Raw genomic sequence first — 20881 nt, forward strand, 5'->3', positions numbered from 1 at the left:
AACTACACAGCAGCATAAAGGTGACATCTGCACTTTTTTTTTTTTTTTTTTAATAAATGGTTTGTGTCGTAAATGTAATGTAAGTCTGCCAAGTGAACATGGATGTTTTATACTACTTAAAAATGTTGAAGTGCAGTCAAAAGTGCGATCACTGTATCATGTCTCAATAATAGTAATAGTGTGTTGATATTATAGTGTGCTGGTCGCACTAAAATTCATCCTTAAAGCCCTAATACTGACAGTGTCCTTGGTCTGTATTGTGACCGTATTTATTCTTACTGTTATTACCAGCGGCGAGATATTGAGGTGTTTATGTATTTATTAATAGTTATAATTAGGGAAATAATGTGTGACTTTCTACTTAGTTTACATATTTTATTGCTGTGTGAGTTGGGGTGTGGTATAGAGGTAGCCTTTCATGGTTTAGTTTTGGAGTTGTGTCAGATGGGTCAAACTACTCAGAACATCATGTCTAGAATAGGGGCATCTATTGGCAAAGGCAGGTGAAAATTTCATGAAACATCTTCTGCAATACACTGGGAACACTTAAATGTAAGAAGTGTTTTCACAACTCTTGACTGATGGCACATTTTTACCTTGATATAACTGGCTGTTTAGATTTTACAATGATCAGATTTCACTGTTCTTCCTTGGACGTTGGGGGGGAAAAAAAATGACTGAGACCACCATGAAGAAACTGATGCTGCATGGATCCTGGTCCTTCTGTCCCTGAACTCCTGCCAGTGCCTGCTGTCTTTACCACGGTCCATGGCTGTACGAATGGTGACTACATCAGGGATCAATCCCTATTTAGTGTTTGGCCATACTGCAGTGTACTGTCCCAAGGCTTTAAATAAAGTCACAGCTGTTTAACGTGGAAACCGTTTGTGTGTTTTAAATGTCCACAAGAGCAATAAGGCACATGTTCGTGCTGTATGCAAGTTACTTCTTTCTTGCAACTGTCTATTCAAATTTTCTTAGAGCTAGCGCGCCCCCTGGTGCCCAGTAGGAAAACAGGCCGTGAGAAAAGAGCAACAATTTAATGTCGTTCTAATTACATAGTGTGTTTAAAGCACTTCTTATGCATAAAACCTACTCTTGCCAGCAATTTTATGCAGTTTTACCATAATCAGCAAGGAATTATAAAGACAGAATGACACGCCACTGAATTTTTTTTTTTTTTTTTTAAAAAAAGAAAACCACACAACACAAAAATGAAAAGAAACATTTTATTAATCTTAAAGATTTGCAGCCAAGCTTTAGAAACATAAAAATAGATAAGGGGCTTCCTTGCAGTAAATGTAAAAGCTCTAAAATATAACATTAAAAAGAATGTGCAACTATGAATTGCTGTAGATAGATAGATAGATAGATAGAGTAATTTAATTTAATTTATTATTCAAGAGGAGTGGGCAGCCACTGGCACTGGACCTCTAGAAGGTTTTTTTCCTTGCCTTTCGGTTCCTTTTCTCCGTGGCATATAATTACATAGTTATTTAAGTAATATAACGTATATAGTCAACCTTTTATTTGTATTATAAGCCTGACCCTTTGTTCAGCGCTCTAGGCGGCTGTGTGAAGAGCGTTCTATAAAAATAAACTGAACTGAAACGACAGCTCTTTCAATTTCTAGTTCAAAAACTGCAATCATGTCATTGTTCTGAACAACTTTCCAGCAAGATGTAGAAAACACTATCTTCGGCATACAATTCCTTAATAATTATCATGAACGTATCACAAAACAAATGGGCCTGCTTCTATTAACACTACTTCAAACCCGTGTTATTCCTTAGCAAAGCTGTTTATCATGTCCCAATGATGGCATTTAAATCGAACACCCGAGAGGCGTTTTACTCATCATCCTGGGAAGAGTAGTCCAAATATCGCAAAACATCAACCGAAAGGGCCTTCGAAGGACTACAAATCCCTACTTCATTGGGATCACTCGCGCATGCTCGTTGGTGGCGAGTTAAAATTTGACATTTTGTTGACGCCATATTGGCTGTTTGAGATGGTAACGGGAGTGTTGACTGTAAGCTTGGTTACTGTACAGAATCCATCTTCATCTGGGTATGAAATGTATGTAATCATACAGGGTTGAGACCCGACAGCAAATACGGCTGTCCATCATTAAGAGGGTCCGCGTAGGAAAGGGATTGTGAAAGGTAAACATAGCCAGCGTCTCTACTCCAAGTTAGAAAAAAGAAGAGGCTGGACGGATCTCCATCTTTACTAGGAACCACAACAAGGACCGGCTGCTCTGTCTTTCTTTTCCGGTGGAAGTCGTTTTGAAGTGCTTTCGAAGTCATGGCGTGCGGGGCCACTTTAAAGCGGACTCCGGATTTCGAGCCGCTGCTGAGCCCGGCGTCGCCCAAGCGGAGGCGCTGCGCCCCGGTGTCCCCGGCGGCGGCGGCCGGCGCGTCGCCCCAGAAGTACCTGCGCATGGAGCCGTCGCCCTTCGGGGACGTGTCGAGCAGACTGTCCACAGGTCGGCCGGGGGCGGGGGATGGGGGACGGGGGACGGACGTCACCGAACCGGCGTTCGTTACCGAGTCTGAACCGGGTTAAGCCGCCAGGTCGTCACCTTATGATAAGGCTTATGACTTGAAGCCGCTGCCTGCTACTAACTAGCAGCGGACGTGCGGCTGCGCTGAAGGGCAGTTCCTCGAAGTAACTTCACTCTCTGTCTGCGTATTAATAGTAGTTAATAGTGCGGACAGCTGGTGGTGCAGTGGTTAGAGCTGCTGCCTTTGGACCCAAAGGTCGTGGGTTCGATTCCCACTTCCGGCCAGGGTACTTATCCTAAATTGCTCCGGTGAAATTACCCAGCTGCAAATATGGTTTCTAGATTAACCTTGTGATTGTAAGTCGGTTTGGAGAAAAGCATCAACTAAATAAATAAATGTTGTGTTTGTAAAGGACAGATAAAAAAGAACGTGGAGAAGTTCTGCTTACAGTTAAACCTATTATAATTATTGTTATCCAAAGGTCTTTAGTGTTTCACCCTTTTACACAGCAGGGTGTCCCAGTAGGGTAAGTACCTTATCAGAGGTATGACAACAGGAGCAATCAACGGGTGGGATTTGAACCTACAACCTCTGTGCCACACGGTTTTTTGCTTTGTTGTGTTGCATGCTACCCACCTAACACATTATTACCATTATTGTAGGGGGTACTGAAGCGGGAGTGGGGATTCGAACCCACGTCCTTCTGGTTACAGGTCCCTCCCTGTCCTCAGCCACAGGATCTGCTCAGTAGTTACATTGCTGCTGGCTCATGGTGTCACCGCTGCTGCTCTTCCAGTTTCTGCAGCCCACTTGTTCTTTTTCCTCTTTAATTTGCAGCAGCGTTACTTTAATGTTGTTTTTTAATTAATGTTTTGCTCTATTTAGCTGACACTTGTCCAAGTTGATTTACCGTGTGTATGACCTATGGTGGTGCTATGGAAGTAGTGGTTTTGAAGGGGCCGACTAGCAGTCGTGTGACGAAAACCTCAGATGAAGTACAGTTGTGTGGTCGACGTGAGGCGAGCGTTGTGTGCGACAGGCAGGGAGCAGCCTAGTAAGCTTTTTGCGGTAAAACAAGGTAATACTGCACTCTGCCTTGTCTGTCATTTAGTCTATTGTAGCAAAGGTGGTAGGAGTGAGGAACACGGACAGGTGCTGGTACTCCATAATACCGTAGTACCCATAAGACGCTAAACCTGTTTTACTCTACTGAAAGTACACTGCTATAGAAGTGGATCAGTCTGTGTTAACCAGCCAGTGACTCTGGAAAAAACATAAGCTGAGCAAACAAATTACTAGTGTGATGATGTCCTAGAAGTTAGACACGTTTATGGGTGTTAGAGATGGTCATTTATGAGTTGCAAAATGTAAAAATGATTTAATAAACAAAATAGTAAATTAGTAAGGGCCTGAGACATTGGTAAAATAGGCATGTGATAAAGATTGTCATCTTTTAGTAATCCGAAAAAAATCCCTTATTTATGAGTATGTGCTATTGCCCGTCTTTGTACGTGTCAGTTTTTCTTAGGAAAGGGCCTCTTTTTTCAGTCCGAATTAATCTTATTACAAAGCAGCTGTTTCCTCCAGATGTCTGTGTGAGTTGGAGGCTCATCCTGCTCAGAGATAGTGCTATCTGCCATGTGTTTGCTCAGAAGAAGCTCCAAGAACAGCCCCCCTCCTCAGCGTGTTCTCCCTCTGGGTTCCTTCGTGACCGAGGGTTTTTGTGGACAAGTAAACAATAATCGGCATTCTTTTCATCCGTTTTTAATTGGGGGGGGCAGTGCAGAAGACTGGCAGGGCCCTTTCTTGGAATGTTTTTTCTTAGCAGAGAATATATGACATTGTTAATGGGTTCAGACAACTGCAGGGAGTTTCTTCCCAGTCAGATGCCACGTTTGCCAGTTTGCTCCTCATGTTCTTGTGGCTGTGATTTTTGGAATAATTTTTATTGAATCCGTAAGTGGAACAACACTTTGGTCTATATTGAAAAATTGTCCAGCTGTTACAGTACAGTTATGGAATGAACCAGGTAACGTGTCACCTCAAGTTTGTTTCCTGACGTCACTTCACTGTTCCTGCATGTTTTTTTTTTTAGGCAAATTGTACCTTGCATGGTGATTGGATTTGGTATTTATACATTTTATGGGCTCTTTCATACTCTGGAAGGGTTATTTGTAAGGATATTTTGATTTCACTTGTATTGTTATTGGCTCCAAAACTGATAAAACCATTGTGGATGTGCAACAGGCAGCACGTTCACTCATCTTGGGCCCGGCTGCTTCTCACAGACAATGTGCCCACTCTTTGAAAATGTACTCTGAAATGTGAAGGCCGACAAGGAGAAGGATATTGCTGCCATGTTTTTTTTTTTTCTTCAAGCTGAACAATAATTCATACCAAAACAAATTGCACACAACAAAATGTATTTAAATACTAACAGTATAAGTACTCCAGCTGTCAGAGTATGGCCTCAAAAACCTATCTATACATATATATATATATTATATATATTAGATATGTATAGATATATATTTTTGTAAAAGGATATTGATGACTTGGCATTTGAATGCTGCGTTATTCTGCCTGCATTTTAATTTTTGAAAGGAAATGGCAGCATTTGAATTTGATTTCATGACTTATCTTGCTTTCAGATGTTTAGCTACAAAACGTAATTTTTCTTAAATGCGGTAGCTTCGGAATGAGTCTTTTCCGTGAGCTGACGTGCTTGTGGTGTCAGGTGTGGCACAGCCGCTGTTGACGTGGCCCGTTTCTCAACCTCTTTTGCAGAACAAATCCTGCACAACATCAAGCAGGAGTACAAGCGCATGCAGAAAAGGAGGCACCTGGAGAACAGCTTCCAGCAGGCTGACGGCTGCTGCTCCCCGGACTCGCCTCCTGACTCCTCCATTCTGAGCGGACCCCATGTGCCAGGTACATGCGGCATGGCAGCACTGCTCTCCTTGTAATGGGCGTTGACAATCATATGGTCCAAAGTTGCTGATGGACTTTGTACTGAACTATAAGAGCCTTTTGCAAAGGTAAAATAACAGTTTCTCTGTAATGTACACAAGCATTGTTTAACCACAGTAATTCCTGGCAGACCTCATCCTTTACACAAAAGGCTGCATTGTCATGATTCACAGAATGATGTATTTTTTATATGCTGTATATAATGAAATATTTATTGGGGAAAATTTTCATCTCTTTAAAGGTACATCTTCTGGAGCATCATCTCCGACAAGAAAAGAGCAGCCTTTATTTACGTTAAGACAAGTGGGGATGATCTGTGAGCGTCTACTAAATGAACGCGAAGATAAGGTTCGGGAGGAATATGAGGAGATACTGACCTCAAAGCTGGCAGGTGTGTTTCTTCAAGCTCTGTGGCAGGTGTTGGTATTTATTGTTTTGTTGCTGTATGATGTTGGTGGGAAGGTAAGATGTAATACAAATTTTCCCATATTTCAGAACAATATGATGCTTTTGTGAAGTTCACACATGACCAGTTAATGCGACGATTTGGAGAGCAACCTTCTAGTTGTAAGTAGTTTTTCCTTGCAGTGTTTAAGTACTTGAAATTATGGCAGATGGTAAAAGTTTGATACTTGGATATTCAGTTACCCAGCCTTGTGGGTTGTAGCTCACCAGGTTAACTCAGTATTTGAATATCTAATGGTTTGTTTCTTGTTCAATTTTGCCAGATGTTTCCTGAGTAGAACCTGGCGCCTGCGCCGATGCCCGTTGCACTGCGATCGTGGCAGTCTGTTACGCTGAATCGCAACAAACATTTACAGAGACATTTGATTTAGTCAGGACTTGTAGCAGTGCCATATCTCTTTGGACACGGGCTCTATCAAGCTTTTTGTCAGTGGTAACAATTTCTCTTGAGCAAATGGGTGCTTCCTGGTGTAAGTGCACACATGGACATTGCTACCTAATAACTACCAGTGGCCTATGTTTCATTTGCTTTATTATTAATCCCCCCTTTCAAACTCTTTTCTATAAAAACACCTGGCATTCCAGACTGTTACTTGTGATTTTTATTTTACTTGTATTGTGAAGCTGTGTTGCATATTGGTCACCCCCCCTTTCAGGTCAGTCTGTATGTATGGGGGAGAAGAGTATGTTTGGGTGGGAGTTGCTTCTTAGCAGCCATTCCTGGTTTTTGTTCTACCACACATGAAGGTTATAGAAAGCATTTCTGCTGTCAGGTCATTGATTGATTGTTCCTCACTTCCTCCCCCCATTATTTATTTTGAGCTTTTTTTTTTTTTTTTAAAATTGTACATTTCACTGCCTTTAAGTGGACTTCAGTTGGAAAAATAAAACCAATGGATGACATTGCAGCAGCTTCAAATTCACTCTGTTTTTAATGTCAGTAATTCTACCACTATTGCCCCTGTACTGTGTTAAGGATCTCACGGACAAATAGTGCAGTGCGAGTCATCTTAATTTAGAGCAGACTGTGCTGAGGGAGCGATTAAGCAGCTCATTACCAAGCAACATGTCCCTTGGCTGGGGTCAGCAGCCCCCCCAGGTCAGTCGTGCCACGTGGTCAGTCTTCTGCTTTGTGGATTTCACAAAGCCCAGGAACTCCAGCTCAGACACGGCCCGGATAAAACGAGCACTTCCAAATGTAAGGAAAACACTTCTTCCTGGTTGATTACTGAAATTGCACTACGTACATGTATACTGGACTAAAAAGATAAATCTCACTTCTGGAAACACCCCCTCACCCCCAGTCTGGAACTTTGAACATCACTGCAGGTTATTTCAGTGTTAATAATAATAAAACTAAACAAGAAATCCGGCTTTTACTAAGTTATATGCACTATTTTAGTAATGCCTAACATGTAAACGTGAACTTTGGCTTTAAGTAACTGTACCCTTCCCTGTGAATAGGTGATCTTTCACCTTTTGTTCCTTCACACAGTTCTGTAGCAGAACCTCAAGGACTCTCTTCAGCACTATGAATGGTTTCCTCAAAAATAAACCACTGTGGGGCAGAGAAAAGGATACTGTTTCAGTTCGTCCACTTTTCCTCCTTCAATGGCACTTGGATCCTTGCCTTCAGCGGCTGTAGCTACAGTTGCATAAGCCTGTAAAGACATTGGAAATGCATCACGCACCAATCCTGGGCCAAAAAGCAATGTGGTGGCACAACCTCACACCCTATGCTTCCAGGATAGGCTCTGGCTGGCCATGATCCTGTGCTGGACAAGCAGTTATTGATAATGGACTATCTCTCTCTCACTCACTCACTCACACACACACACACACTCACACACACACACACACACACACACACACACACCATCTGAACCGCTTGTCCCATATGGGATCGCGATGAGCCGGAGCCTAACCCGATAACACACGGCAGAAGGCTGGAGGGGACACACCCAGGACGGGACACCAGTCCGTCACAAGGCACCCCAAGCAGGACTCGAACCCCAGACCCACTGGAGAGCATGATGAAGTCCAACCCACTGCGCCACTGCACCCCCTCTGTAATGGACTATCTGCCCAGCATTTTTCCATTCTATTTACAGGTGTGCATTCTCACCTCCAGCCAGTCATAGAGGTTAATGAGCCGCCCGCACTCCAGGTGCAGCTTGTAGATGATGCAGATGTCCGGAGCTGCGCTAGAGATGATGCCCGAGTCATTCTTCAAGGCTTCGTTCTGTCCATGTGAGCCGCCATTAGCATTGCGTTACATTACACAGTACTAACTGTTCTGTGAATTCTTGGGTTGAATTATACAGATTCATCACCTGAAGGTAGCAGTAGGGGTGACTGAGGGCTGTCTGGATGGAGGTTCGAGGCGTGGCGTTGAGATGCCGTCGTACAGTCCCAGAGGAGCTGTAATACCACACTTCATACAGGGGCTGCGACTCAGGTGGATAGAGGTGCGTTCTGGGAAATTGAGTACAGAAAACCACTGATTTCCTGTATCAAGTGCAAGACTCTTGTTATGGCCTACAAGAGCATCAGTGGATCTGTTCCCCGATATCTGCAGGACCTCATCACCTGCTACACTCCGCCACCTCCCATGCGTAAGAGATCCAAAATGAAAGACACTAAGGTTCTTGGTTTTGCCCCCAATGTGGTTGAATGAGTTCCCTCTGTCCCTTAGAACTGGCAAATCCCTCTAAACATTCAAAAAGGGTCTCTACACATCTTTGTTACACTTGTCTAATCTAACTGATCCATACTGGTCTAACTGCTCAGTAAACTTTCACTACATTCTATTAAAATCTATTATAAAAAAATAAAAAAAAAAAAAAAAAAAAAAAAACCCTGTCAATTGTATATATAGCAAAAATGGTGCTAGTGGACAACAAACAAATGTAACCAATTCCAATCTGATGCTGAACATCCTACCATGAAAACCACTGTAAGCAACATGAGGGGTTTAAATTTCTTTTACTCACTTCACCAAATTGTCAATATAATCTACAACAGCATTTCTGAGGATCTCATACGGTGTTTTTCTCCTCGTCCTGCGACACTCTTTCATCTCCAGCAAAGTCTGAAAGGAATAATTGAAAGAGGAATAAGGATGATGCAAATGATTTATACATTTTATAGTGGAGGCATACAGTGTGTACTTTGCAGGTACACAGAAGGGATGCAGCAACAGAGCATGGTGATCCACCTCTAATGTGTTACCTTCTGAAGGTGGAACAGGTCTGTTTTCTGCAGACCCTTCCCTGAGGAATCATTCTCTCTATCACCTTCTTCACCATCAACCAGATTACCTTCATCGGAAAGCTCTGGAAGGGTACAGAGATACAACTTCTACTAAGTGAAGGTTGACTAGAGCTCCAAGGTGCACAGCTTTGTTCCTTGAGGACCACACAGTATATTCTCAATATACGTGGTCAACTAGAGTTGACATCGACTGGGCAGCACTTAAAAGTCAGGACACAAAACATGCTGTTAACCATGTACACATCATTTTTCTAGAATCAGTAGGAATTTTCTTACTGTCCAGCTTCTCACATGTTGCAGTGATATCTTGCAGCTGCTGCCCTACTTTCTTCAGCTTTTTGGACTTGCAAAATGTCAGGATTTCCACACACTTTTGCAAACAGGTGACAAGCTCATCCTTTGCAAGCATCCTGGGAGAAAACATCAGTGGCATGAAACATGACAAACATACACATCTGCCACTCTAAAAGCACAATGAATCATTGCCATGGCAAGCAGATGCTAGGGATCAAACCCCCCGCCCATACATCAGAATGTCTCTTAATGAAACCATCACTGGTGCTTTAAAGAATGTTTACCAGATGAGTTAAAGTAAACGGATGGACTGTCATGTCATGTTCATCTACACACTCTTCACCTCAAGAGGCATCCCGTACTCCTCCTAAGCTGACAATGCAATACCACCTCACATAGTACATGAGGGAAACAAAACAGCAGCAACACCAAACAACATATTAACATCAAGGACCCAATAAAGAGAAAAGCCATCGTTTACCTGGAGAAATTGGCAATCAGTCTAATATGACCTACTTTTGCAGCTACATTTGTAATTGTGATTTAGTTACTTCAAAATTCTTTTTCATGCATTTTTTCTATTATTTTGTCCACTCCCTGTCATTGCCTTGGAGAAAAGTGTCTGCTAAATAAAGGAAAACATTACCTGATGAGCTGCATCGCTGAGTCGTACTCTTGGGTTTCCCACACTTTCTTCTCCAGACACAGCACATAGAGCTCTCGAATCTGGGCGGGGGGGGGAGGAAGAAAAAAAAAAAAACCGCATACATCTAAAACTACTCTTAAACAAGAGTAGGAACAAATAAATTTGGATCAGAAGACTGGGGAAGGGTAGCACCCAGAGCCACAGATGGTAGATTCCCAATCACTTTACGCTGGCTCCTAGTGTTACATGAGGTAATTGTTTCATATTTGAATATATAAACAACATTCTAAGAAAGGACACTCTAAAATGTGTGATCAGAGACAACTACTCATTTCTGGTCAATGACGACCATATTTTTTCCAAGTTGTTTTCTCCACCTATTTCCAGGTAAACTCCAGCTGAAGTTCACGACGGTTCACAACTCACCTGTTTTCCCAGTGGATACTTGGGCAGAATGGATGTGAGAACATGCAGGCACCTCAGAGCAGGGTAGAAGTTCTTGTGGTATTTGTGAAGGCTCTTCAGTAACTTCTGACAGACCCCCTGTGGATGGTGGAGAAGGGAGGTCTGAGATTTCATCACACAGCCCTCGAGAACCCGTGGTTGTAGAAACATGGCTTTGGCAGATGTTCACCTTCACATGCTCACTGCTGGTTAGCAGCTGCACCTGCTCCTCAGGCACCTGCTCCTCAACATACCTGGTTAAATTGGAGAAAATAGAACCATTGTCATCTAGCTTTAACAAGACAGCATCTAAGTATCTAGTTTTCGTATGATGTGAGGCCACCTCATGAAGGAAGGAAGCTGCTGGATCCTCTCCACATCTCGGTCATTGAGCTGCTGGGCGTGAACCAGGGCCTCCTGTTTATGGCAGCAGAGCACGCTGAGAGGCTGACTATGGAAGTGCTCCAGCAGGGACAGCTGCAGTGGGAGCAGGGTGGATCAGCACCAGAAAAGGCCAGAAGAAGTCTGGAGAGCACACCTGCGAGAACACACACCCAAGTGCGAAGGACAACCCAAAACCAGCGCACAGTATCACTGCATTACCTGAAGGCCTTTGATGAAGTTGCACACAGAGAAGTCATGATACAGAAAAATTCCCACCAGCACTTGCAGCACCTTGGCACTGAACTTGAAGTGAAACTTGGAAGTCAGGAACAACTGTGAAAGCGATGATTAATAACAAAACAAAAAAGAAAAAAAAAAATTCAATTTGTGTTCATATCTCAGCAGAAAAAGAATAACTAGCACACATATACATTTGTATATTTTGTGACCAGTTATAACTGCTCATATAACAGTGCAATGGAAACAAACAATACAAATCACTAGTTGCTAAGGTGTAAAAAAAGACTGTGGTTCTTGACGTTGTAAGAATGAAATGAAAACTCAGAGGCCCGCCTGTCTGTGGCGCCCCTTCCAGGTACCTTGTCAATGATGGTGGCCAGGTGCTGGGTGCAGGACAGCGACTGGAAAAGCTCGATGCACAACAGGGAGGATACGGAGTGGGGCAGCATGCGCTGAATGGTGCTGGGCGATGTGGCAATGCCAAAGATGAAGACCAGAGGAAGCTGATGGACGTACTGACTGTTTCAGAGAGACAGGCGCAACACAAAGATCACGAGGCACGTCCAGGAGGCCCTCTGCTTAAGACGGGGTTCTATTTCGACAACCCTGCCATAAGTCGACTTCGTCATAACTCAAAAATCCCTTTATACGACATGAATTATAAAGGATAAATAAACAACATGCATTACTACTACTTTGAACAGCTTGGCTACATGTTTTCAAAAATTGCCTTTATTCACTTCCCTGACACTTCTCTTCAAAGCAACTTAGTGTTAAGCTACTTATAATAACATCAGAGAAAAGAGTCTGCTAAATAAATAAATGTGAATGTACATACCCATTTATACAGTTGTGCAATTTTACTGAAGCAATTTCGAACATAAGCACCTTGCTCAAGGGTACTACAGCTGAAAGTGGGATTCAAACCTGTGACCTTTGAGTCTATAGGTAGCAGCTCTAACCCCTACATTACCAGTAGAATAATACTCAATATAGAAAAATTACAGTACAGAAATACAGTACAGTATTTTCACATTCATTTCCAAATCTACTGTCTTTGGTTTTTTCTTTTCAGCAGAGCACTCACTTTTTCCACTTTTAAATAAAATATCATTCTAAGAGAATCACAAATTTTTTTAAAATAAAAGTACAAATGCTGCTAAACACTCAAACACTGACTGAAACAATAAACAATAAGAACTGGGTGCCCTGAAGCAGCTCAACCAGCCGATTTTTATCGTCCAGCAGATGGAGCGGTCATTGTCGGGACTCAAATTATATAAAGCCAATGGGACAGCCGTCATAAGTCCAGGTCATCTCAAGTCACATATAGACAACCTGGATAAACTAAGGTGGACTAGTTCATATATAAGCGTGGAGTACAGGAATATGGAAGAAAGATGAGTCCTACAGACATATGAGCTACAACATATAGCCTGGTGGCACACGACATTTCACACTGAAACATGCAGTACCAGTTAAAAGTCAGTACACCTGGGCAACACATGTATGGGAGGAACTGGACAGAGGAGTAAAAGCAACCAACCATCGAGTGTCCTACACCTTTAGGAACTGCTGCAGAGGAGCTGACAAGACATGTGGGCTCACAGAACACCACATGGGGGGGGGACTTCCCAGCAACATCAACTCACTTTTTACTGGTACTGTAACTGTGAACAGACACCTTTTCTACAACAGAAAGCTGGACACCTGCAGACGAGGATGAAGTCCTGCAGCACTTGGGGGCTGAAGGCCTCCAGGTCTCTAAAGATCACCACGACGGGGGGGCTCTGCAGGAATTCGCTCTGTGAGCTGCTGAGCCTTTTTCTTGGCGACTTAACAGGGGATTTCTGTAGGTGACACACACACACGGACATGCAAAGATGACACTGTAATGGGAGGGGGAAAAAGGCTTTTATGCCTACTCGTTACCAGTGCTGAATAAAATGAAAGGGCATTTTATTTTTCACGGGGTGAAGCACATCAGGGTCACCAAATCTGGGAAGGAGAGAGAAAAAAAAAAAAAAAAAACACACACACACACACACACACACACACACGGAGCCGTGAAGGAGTCCATTCATCAAGAGGTATAATTCAGGACTCCAGCCACTGCTGTTACCTTTCAGCCAGGTTAACAACAACACACAACTGCTAATGACAGAACAACAGCGCCTCCAAGTGGCAGGAGGCTTGATAGAGCATTGCCTTCACCCTTCTGACCAAATCAACACACTTATTGCCCAGGCTGACCAGGTCAACTCACGCTTTCCTCTGGTACTGTTTCTCATATTACGGATGCCGTTTAAGTACAGCTCTCAGGTGTTGGTTCAAAAACTATGACATCATAACCTATCACTCCTTAAGAAATGCATAAAGATGCCGAGGAGGGTATCTTTCCAAAACTCATCTGTGCTGTACAAATTAATGGATTAGCGCCACTGAGACGGAGTGTGCTCTCCCGTCTTCAGAATTAAATATCCTTAAAACAACTTGAACATTGACCTATAAGTCTTCCTCCACCCCGAGACCACTTTTCGTACCTTAGTCGCACTCTGATACCAGTCACAGAGAGCGCTGAGAGAACAGTTCACTCTCTTCTGGGGACAGTCTCTGGTATGAAAACCAAGATCTGCCTCTGCTTCGTCCTCATCCACCATTACGTTTGTTCCCATCAGCCTTTGCAGGACTTTCTGCATCAGTTGCTTCATGGCTGTGGAGATGAGACTAAGTGCACAAGCCGGAGCAAACCACAACTTCATCACATTCAGCAATGCAGTGTGTAGTGTTAGCATGCCCATGATAGATATTTTACCGTATTGGTTCAGGGTAAGCAGGGTACTACAGCAGTAGCACGGAGTGGGGCTTGAACCAGCAACATTTCAGTTACAAATTCATTCTCTATAACTACCACGCCACCTACTGCACAAAGCAGATGTGACCTGGCCACACATAGCTCCGGTTACCTGTACACTCTTTGGCCTGGACAGATGCTACGAAAGGCGTCAGGGAATCGTGCAGTAGTTCAGTCATGCTCTCAAACGTTATTGTGTGATCTGGCATATTTACCCCTGGATGAAGAAGAGAAACTCAAAGATCATTCTCATAATTAAACCTGTGCACACCATCCAGGACACAGACCAATGTATTAGTTTCAACAATACAGAAAGTATTAATGCTTTCAAGAGCTCAACAATGCTTTTGGGAACCTCAAATTGTGAAAATTCCAAACATTTAAGCTTCATGCAGTCCACATCAAGTCAAGTATCTGGGATTACAATTCCTAGTGATCCAGACACTGGGAATTCCTCACCCAGAACCAAGGCAGCTGTGGGGATCTCACTGGCCCTCATACGAGACATCCAGTCATCGTCTCTACACCAGAAACTGGCAGCCGACTTCTTGACGAACTCCAGAAGGCCATCCAGCATCTTTTTATTCAGATCCTCCTGTACTTGCTGATGAGGGGAAAAACAGGTGCAGCACAACAGCATTTACACCATCAGTTGTCACTGTCACACTGATAAAAGCTGGTGGCCTTAAACTCCTGACAGAAAACCTCTTCAATACTGGGAACTATTAAAATATTAGAAAAGTAAACTTGACCACTTGTAACATGAGGAGGTAGTCTTCAAGGATACAAACCTTTTCGGAACCATTTATTTTCAATAGTATTTTCTCAACTGTTTTCTACAATCTGCCTTTTGTAGAGCAAAAGCAACCTGATTTCAGCTGGTAATAAAAAAAACACTTTGGAAAGAAAAGAAAGAAGTATAGTAATGATCTCATCCAACTTCAACAGTGTTTACAACGCATGTTTTATTGCATGAGGCAACAGTAAATAATCAACAATTACCACGGATTTTTTTTTTTAAATTTTCAGTCAGTCTAAAGTAGAACAGCTGATAGCGTAGTGGTTAAGGCCACTGCCTTTGGATCCAAAAATCACAGCTTTGAATCTCACCCCGTGAGCAAGGTACTTACCCTAAATTGCTCCAGTAAAATTACCCAGCTGTATAAATGGGTAAATAACTGCAAGTAGCTTAACACTGCGAGTCATTTTGGAGCATCAGATGTACATTAAATTTCTCTAATTTTATTGTAATTCAAAGTTAATCAAGATGCTGCAAAAGAATTAATATAATTGGACCCAATACTTTCCAAATCAGAACCTAACAAATAAATTGATGAATTTGTATTATTAAACTCCTGGTTGCATAAATAATAAAGAAAACAAAGTGACCAGAAGCTGACGAACAATGCACACACTTATGCGATAAATAAAACTGATTTATTTGAAGGTTGTGGAAATCATGAATTTTCTGAGTAATTTTGAAATAGATTTAGTTTGAATGCTGTTTGACTTTAGCAAAAAAAATTAAATGAGTCAGAGTTTTTTTTTTTTTATTATTATTATTGCTTTGCCCAAGTTTTTTCTGAACCTAATCAGCAAATCAAGGATGTCTGTATGATTAAGGTTCCACTATGACTCTGCAAAAAAAAATTACTTTGCATTTACAAACAAACTGAGTTACAAGCAGACTTCTGCTCCCAATTGTGTTTGTAAGTGGTGAGTCAGTGTACACTGTAATATCCGCCATTCTTTATACCACTTACCTTTATTCATTTATCTGATGCTTTTCTCCAAAGCGACTTACAATGTTAAATGTTTAGCTATTTATACAGCTGGGTAATTTTACCAGAGCAATTTAGTATAAGTACCTAGCTCAAAGGCTACAACAGCTAGGTGGTGTCCATTTGAACCCGCGACCTTTGGGTCCAATGGCACCGACTCTAACCACTACACTACCAGCTGTTCCCAGTTTAAACACCCTGGTCCAAATGAACTATTATGATCAGTGAAAGTGTCTTGTGTTTACTAGGCACACACATGCCATGGCTCTCTCACCTCGATCTCTTCCTTCATTTCATCCCAGGTTGATTGACAGAGCCGGAAGCGCAGTTTCCCATTTTCTACATCCTCACTTCCATCAACAAAGAAGTCCTCTGAGATTGCAAGAGCAAAAAGAGAGACAATCCATATGGCATCAGCCACCATACAAACAGAGGAGGGTGAGAACATCTGAATAAACACTCATTAACTGACACTACTCTCCAGCAACTTACAATGTTAAGTTACTCTGACAATTATTTATCCATAGCGAGGTAACTTTTTACTGGAGCATGAATCATTCAGGCTCAGCGAGTGTATTACATAGCAGCCAGGAGGTGGAATTCGAATCTACAACCAGAAACTCTCTACGGCTACGCTACCTGCTGCCACATGATGTGATGTGCAAAAACCAGAGTTTAATCAATATGCCCACTTCGTGACTTTGTTTTACCTAGGCTATGTCGCATACTGGTAACAACAACTACTTTCTCACCTGCACCCGAAATCCTCTTCTTCTTAGCAGTGGGCTTGAAAACAAAACAGCCCTGAAAAAGCCACACAGTCAGAGTTACTAACTAAGTTCCTCGCTCCTTAAATTTAAAAATACGCTCCACTACATTTCGAACACCGACTTATCTTACCTTTGAGACAGACGAAGTCGCCATTTGTGCGAACGCTACACCTGTATTCGTATATTTAGATGTATAAAGTGACGTTCTCGCAACTTACGACACGATTTCCGCAAAAGAAAGATTCCCGCGGATTTGTCGTCAGGGGTCACGTGTGAGAAAAGCGAGAATCCTATTGGGCAAATTCCGTTAAGGGTTAAGTTTAAAGGTCGCAGTTCAAAGGACGCTTGTTCAAAGTTGAACGTCTAAAATGTTATATATAACGTTGAAGTCGTGTAAATTATATAGAATGGCGTTTACTCTTGTACCCTCGAGTAAGGTTTTTGGCTCGGGCTTGATTAATGGATAAGTAATATTCTCATAGTTGTAACCTTCATCAGTGTGCATGCGTTGGTTACGCCGATAGGGGGCGTTATCTATTTATTATTTACTTTTATAAACTTATTTATCAAGTTGTTTATCTCCGTTTCGTCGCTGTGTGTATGTCGTATGTGTACATTAATGTCGTATATTATAGGCCGCTGCGACTGCGTGGATTTTTTTTCTCTGGGTTTAATGACGTAATAAATTGATTGATTCGTTCGTTCCTAACTCGCTCTCAGTGTAAAATAACCATCCTTGTAGCAAACTAAGGTTTGTGCAAAGGAGTGGGAGAGAAGCACAGTCAAAATACCACACTCACACACACACACACAGAGAAAGAGAAATATTCCTGTCCATACACTGACACTTATGTTTACATATGTTTAATTTAGCTGGCACTTTTTTTTGTCCAATGCGACTTACAGTGTTAAGCTACCTACAATTATTTACCCATTTATACAGCAGTACAAAGGCTTCTGCATATGGGTCTAGGCATTTTTCAAAGCTTTACAACTGTTATCCTCTTAAGATTAAAATCTTAAAATATTATGTATTTTTCATATATTTGTTATCCCGCTGATCTGTTTCACTTGTTCGCATTGTATCCCAAAATACAGACCTTGGCTGATTATTGTTTTTGTGGAAAATTTGCATGTTACTCGGGGTAACCCTGGGCTAACGTGCCGTGTCTGCGCCAGGTGGCACACATGCAAAGGCAAGTGCAGCGAACACGGAACACGGTAACGGATCTGCGGGAAGGGAACAGCTGCAGACAGGCCGCGGATAGAATTGCCCTACCAGCGGTGACACATGGCAAAGTTCACCCCATTCAGACTCTTCCTTTGCTGGCTCATATATGTTCAACACAGGTACACAACCTAAATACTTCACAATAGACTCTAATTTTGGTTGTGTGTTAATGCCTGAAGCCCTTTGTGCCGTTATGCGGCAGATTGTATAGGAACTGATTTCCCCGATTTCAAATATTTGCACTGCATTCACAGTCTCCTTGGGAACTTAGTAGGAGAGAACTCATGACAACATGAAGCTGTTCTGCTGGCGAAGACATGTGATCAGCAAGGCTACAGTCCGTCACACCGCAAACATGCAAAGTACCCAGCAGTATTGAGGAGTTCAATTTACTTAGAAAAGTTTACTTTCATCCATGGGTGTTTGGAGTATAACGCAGAAAATATATTTAGCTTCTAGAGAAATCCACAGGTATTTATTTAAACATTTCTGAAATTCTGTAGAGGGGGTGCGGTGGCACAGTGGGTTGGACCACAGTCCTGCTGTCTGGTGGGTCTGGGGTTTGAGTCCCGCTTGGGGTACCTTGCGACGGACTGGCGTCCCGTCCTGGGTGTGTCCCCTCCCCCTCCGGCCTTACGCCCTGTGTTGCCGGGTAGGCTCCGGTTCCCCGTGACCCCATATGGGACAAGCGGCTCTGAAGATGTGTGTGTGTGTGTGTGTGTGTGTGTGTGTGTGTGAAATTCTGCAATTACTGTTAGAATATGATTAGCGTAGGAAAGTCATATATATAAAGTGTTTGATCGTACTGTAAATAATGAAGAATGCATTAAACTTTTCAGAAAAAATCTGATCAAGAGCATCAAATTAATTACTAGTATTAATATGTAATATCAGCTCTTGTTTTATAGTTTGTTTGCAGTATTAAAAAGAATTAATTACTTTTTGTACGTCACCATATTAGTGCTTCGCTGTTTATGGGCTGTGGTACATGTAATTATTTACTATTTCTTCTAATTTAGTAATTATTATTTAGGAAATACAGACCTTTTTTGGTTTCTAACCAGCACTGTTCAGTATATCTAAAATAAAATTGTTTTAGATTACATTTTCAGGGTTTTTTTGTGGAACGTTATAATGTGATGAACTATATTACAGATGAAACGTGATTTCTGCAATCTATGATAATCCTAATAATCTGCTTGTAAGTAATTTTCCCAGAACTAACAAAGTATATTAAGTATTATGAGCAATCTATATGTTTGATTTATTGGTATTCCCCTAGTTGAATGTTATTGATTGTTATGTTCTAAGATAATTGAAAAAAGGAGCTTGCTTTTATCAAAAGTGGACATTTTTAACACTATGTTGAAAGATAATTGAAAACCGAAATAAAACAGTAACTCATCAATTACACATATGTTTTGTAAGGAGTACACCGTAATTTAATGATGCTACTGGTATCGGATGAAACAAGGTAGTAAATAATTAAGTCCTGCAGACAGTGTTGCATGTGTCACCTTCTTTATATGAAGGTATCCATCCCGTCACCAGGAGATGAATTCAGTCACTAACATGCTGTTGTGTTTTGGCAGTGATGAGCTGTGCTGGGCAGCAGTGATGGCGTGAAACCAATTTCAGTAATAAAACTGGAAAAAAATTTTTTTTGGACGGATCAGTTACTACCTGTAACCTTGATCGATCTTCAGGAAAACTGAATATTTGAAAAATAACTTTCTACAAATAAAATACTACAGTTATTTATCAACAGCAACAATAAATATTATAAATTACTGTGTTATTTGCCATTTTCAGTTCTTTTTTTGGAAATTTTTTCAATCAGTTGAATGACATCAAAAAAGGCTGTATCACTATAGCAATCATCACCTTGGAGCCATTTTTATTATTCTGCAGAAAATATCCAGGCTATAGCAGATGGGAAATAAAGTTTTGCTTGCCATTATTTTAGAAGCAGCAAAAAAGATGGGGCAGCAGATGGTTTAGTAATGAGGGTTGTCACCTTGAAATCTGGAGGTTGCTGGATCAAACCCCGTCTTTTAATTAGGTTCTCTTAATGAAAGCACTGACCTTATATTGATGTAGTAAGAATACCCTTCTCTATGGACAAGGGTGAATCATTTTAAAGTTGATTATATACCATGTCACCTTAGACAAAATCAGATTAATAAAGGGTAGTATTAATTATTTGCTTTTCTCACCAAGTGATGGGAACCACAGAGAAGGCAGCAGTGCAATGGTGACAAAACCCTTTGTTTGTCGTGAATTTCAGATGTACACAGGGGTAAAGAAATCCTTCATTCTTTTAGCACCTATTTCACTGCAGTTAGAACTTGTGCGCCTGGGAATGATTCAGCCTCTTGTGCCCATATCATCACCCAGATCCCTCTCCTGCTGAGATGTCTTAACAACTTGATGACATCAGAAGGAGTATCAGTTGTGCTGGAGACACGTTGCAGTGGCATTCATTTGACTGATGGTCACATATAGGAAAAAATAAGCTGTACAACAGGGAAGGATGACTATAAGTACAAGGGTGGGAGGTAGCACAAGTACAGGGACCTGAAGGGTGCTGGTTAAACTCCCACTCCTTAGTACTCTGTCCTGTACTGTACTGTCATCTTGTCCTGAACTACTCCCAAAAAATATGCTTGTATTTAAACTTGCTTATATTGGGTCAACTACTTATGAATCATAAGCTCTAGTTCAAGGAAGACACAATCATACACAGAGGTGGTTGACCAGTTCTCTATGCCAGTGTTACGGTGGTTCAGAGCCTATCCTGGAAGCACAAGGCTAAGTAGGAGTATGAACAAATCCAATTATGACACAATCCTTTATTTAAGTTAAAAAAGCTGTTGTTAAGGTACACCTTGCAGAATCACTGCAGTTGGAACTTGTGCGCTTGAGAATGAAATCAGATGAAGCCCTTCGTTCCATGTGGGGAACCAGGGAGCCAGAGCCTAACCCAGCAACAGAGAGTGAGAGGCTGGATGGGGAGGGGACA

General features: G+C 41.8%; 2 protein-coding genes across 2 annotated transcripts; one reads left to right on the plus strand and one right to left on the minus strand.

The window, feature by feature from the left end:
• Window positions 1-1988: 1988 nt before the first annotated feature.
• On the plus strand, window positions 1989-6853 carry LOC108923256 (akirin-2-like). The gene is made up of 5 exons (XM_018733901.2): window positions 1989-2488; window positions 5295-5438; window positions 5719-5868; window positions 5973-6044; window positions 6206-6853. The coding sequence occupies exons 1-5, from the start codon at window positions 2308-2310 to the stop codon at window positions 6214-6216; spliced, it is 558 nt and encodes a 185-aa protein (XP_018589417.2). The 5' UTR covers window positions 1989-2307; the 3' UTR covers window positions 6217-6853.
• Window positions 6678-16850, minus strand: orc3 (origin recognition complex, subunit 3). Its single transcript, XM_018733890.2, has 20 exons — window positions 16759-16850; window positions 16611-16662; window positions 16133-16230; window positions 14537-14681; window positions 14190-14294; window positions 13767-13936; window positions 12934-13073; window positions 11583-11742; window positions 11203-11316; window positions 10943-11076; window positions 10790-10853; window positions 10582-10698; window positions 10156-10235; window positions 9492-9625; window positions 9174-9277; window positions 8936-9033; window positions 8276-8417; window positions 8068-8184; window positions 7524-7603; window positions 6678-7131 (listed from the first exon to the last, which is right to left on the minus strand). Exons 1-20 carry the CDS (start codon window positions 16780-16782, stop codon window positions 7026-7028), a joined length of 2184 nt encoding a protein of 727 aa, XP_018589406.2. The 5' UTR covers window positions 16783-16850; the 3' UTR covers window positions 6678-7025.
• Window positions 16851-20881: the final 4031 nt, after the last annotated feature.

Source organism: Scleropages formosus, chromosome 15, assembly GCF_900964775.1.
Source record: "Scleropages formosus chromosome 15, fSclFor1.1, whole genome shotgun sequence".
Classification (NCBI taxonomy): domain Eukaryota; kingdom Metazoa; phylum Chordata; class Actinopteri; order Osteoglossiformes; family Osteoglossidae; genus Scleropages; species Scleropages formosus.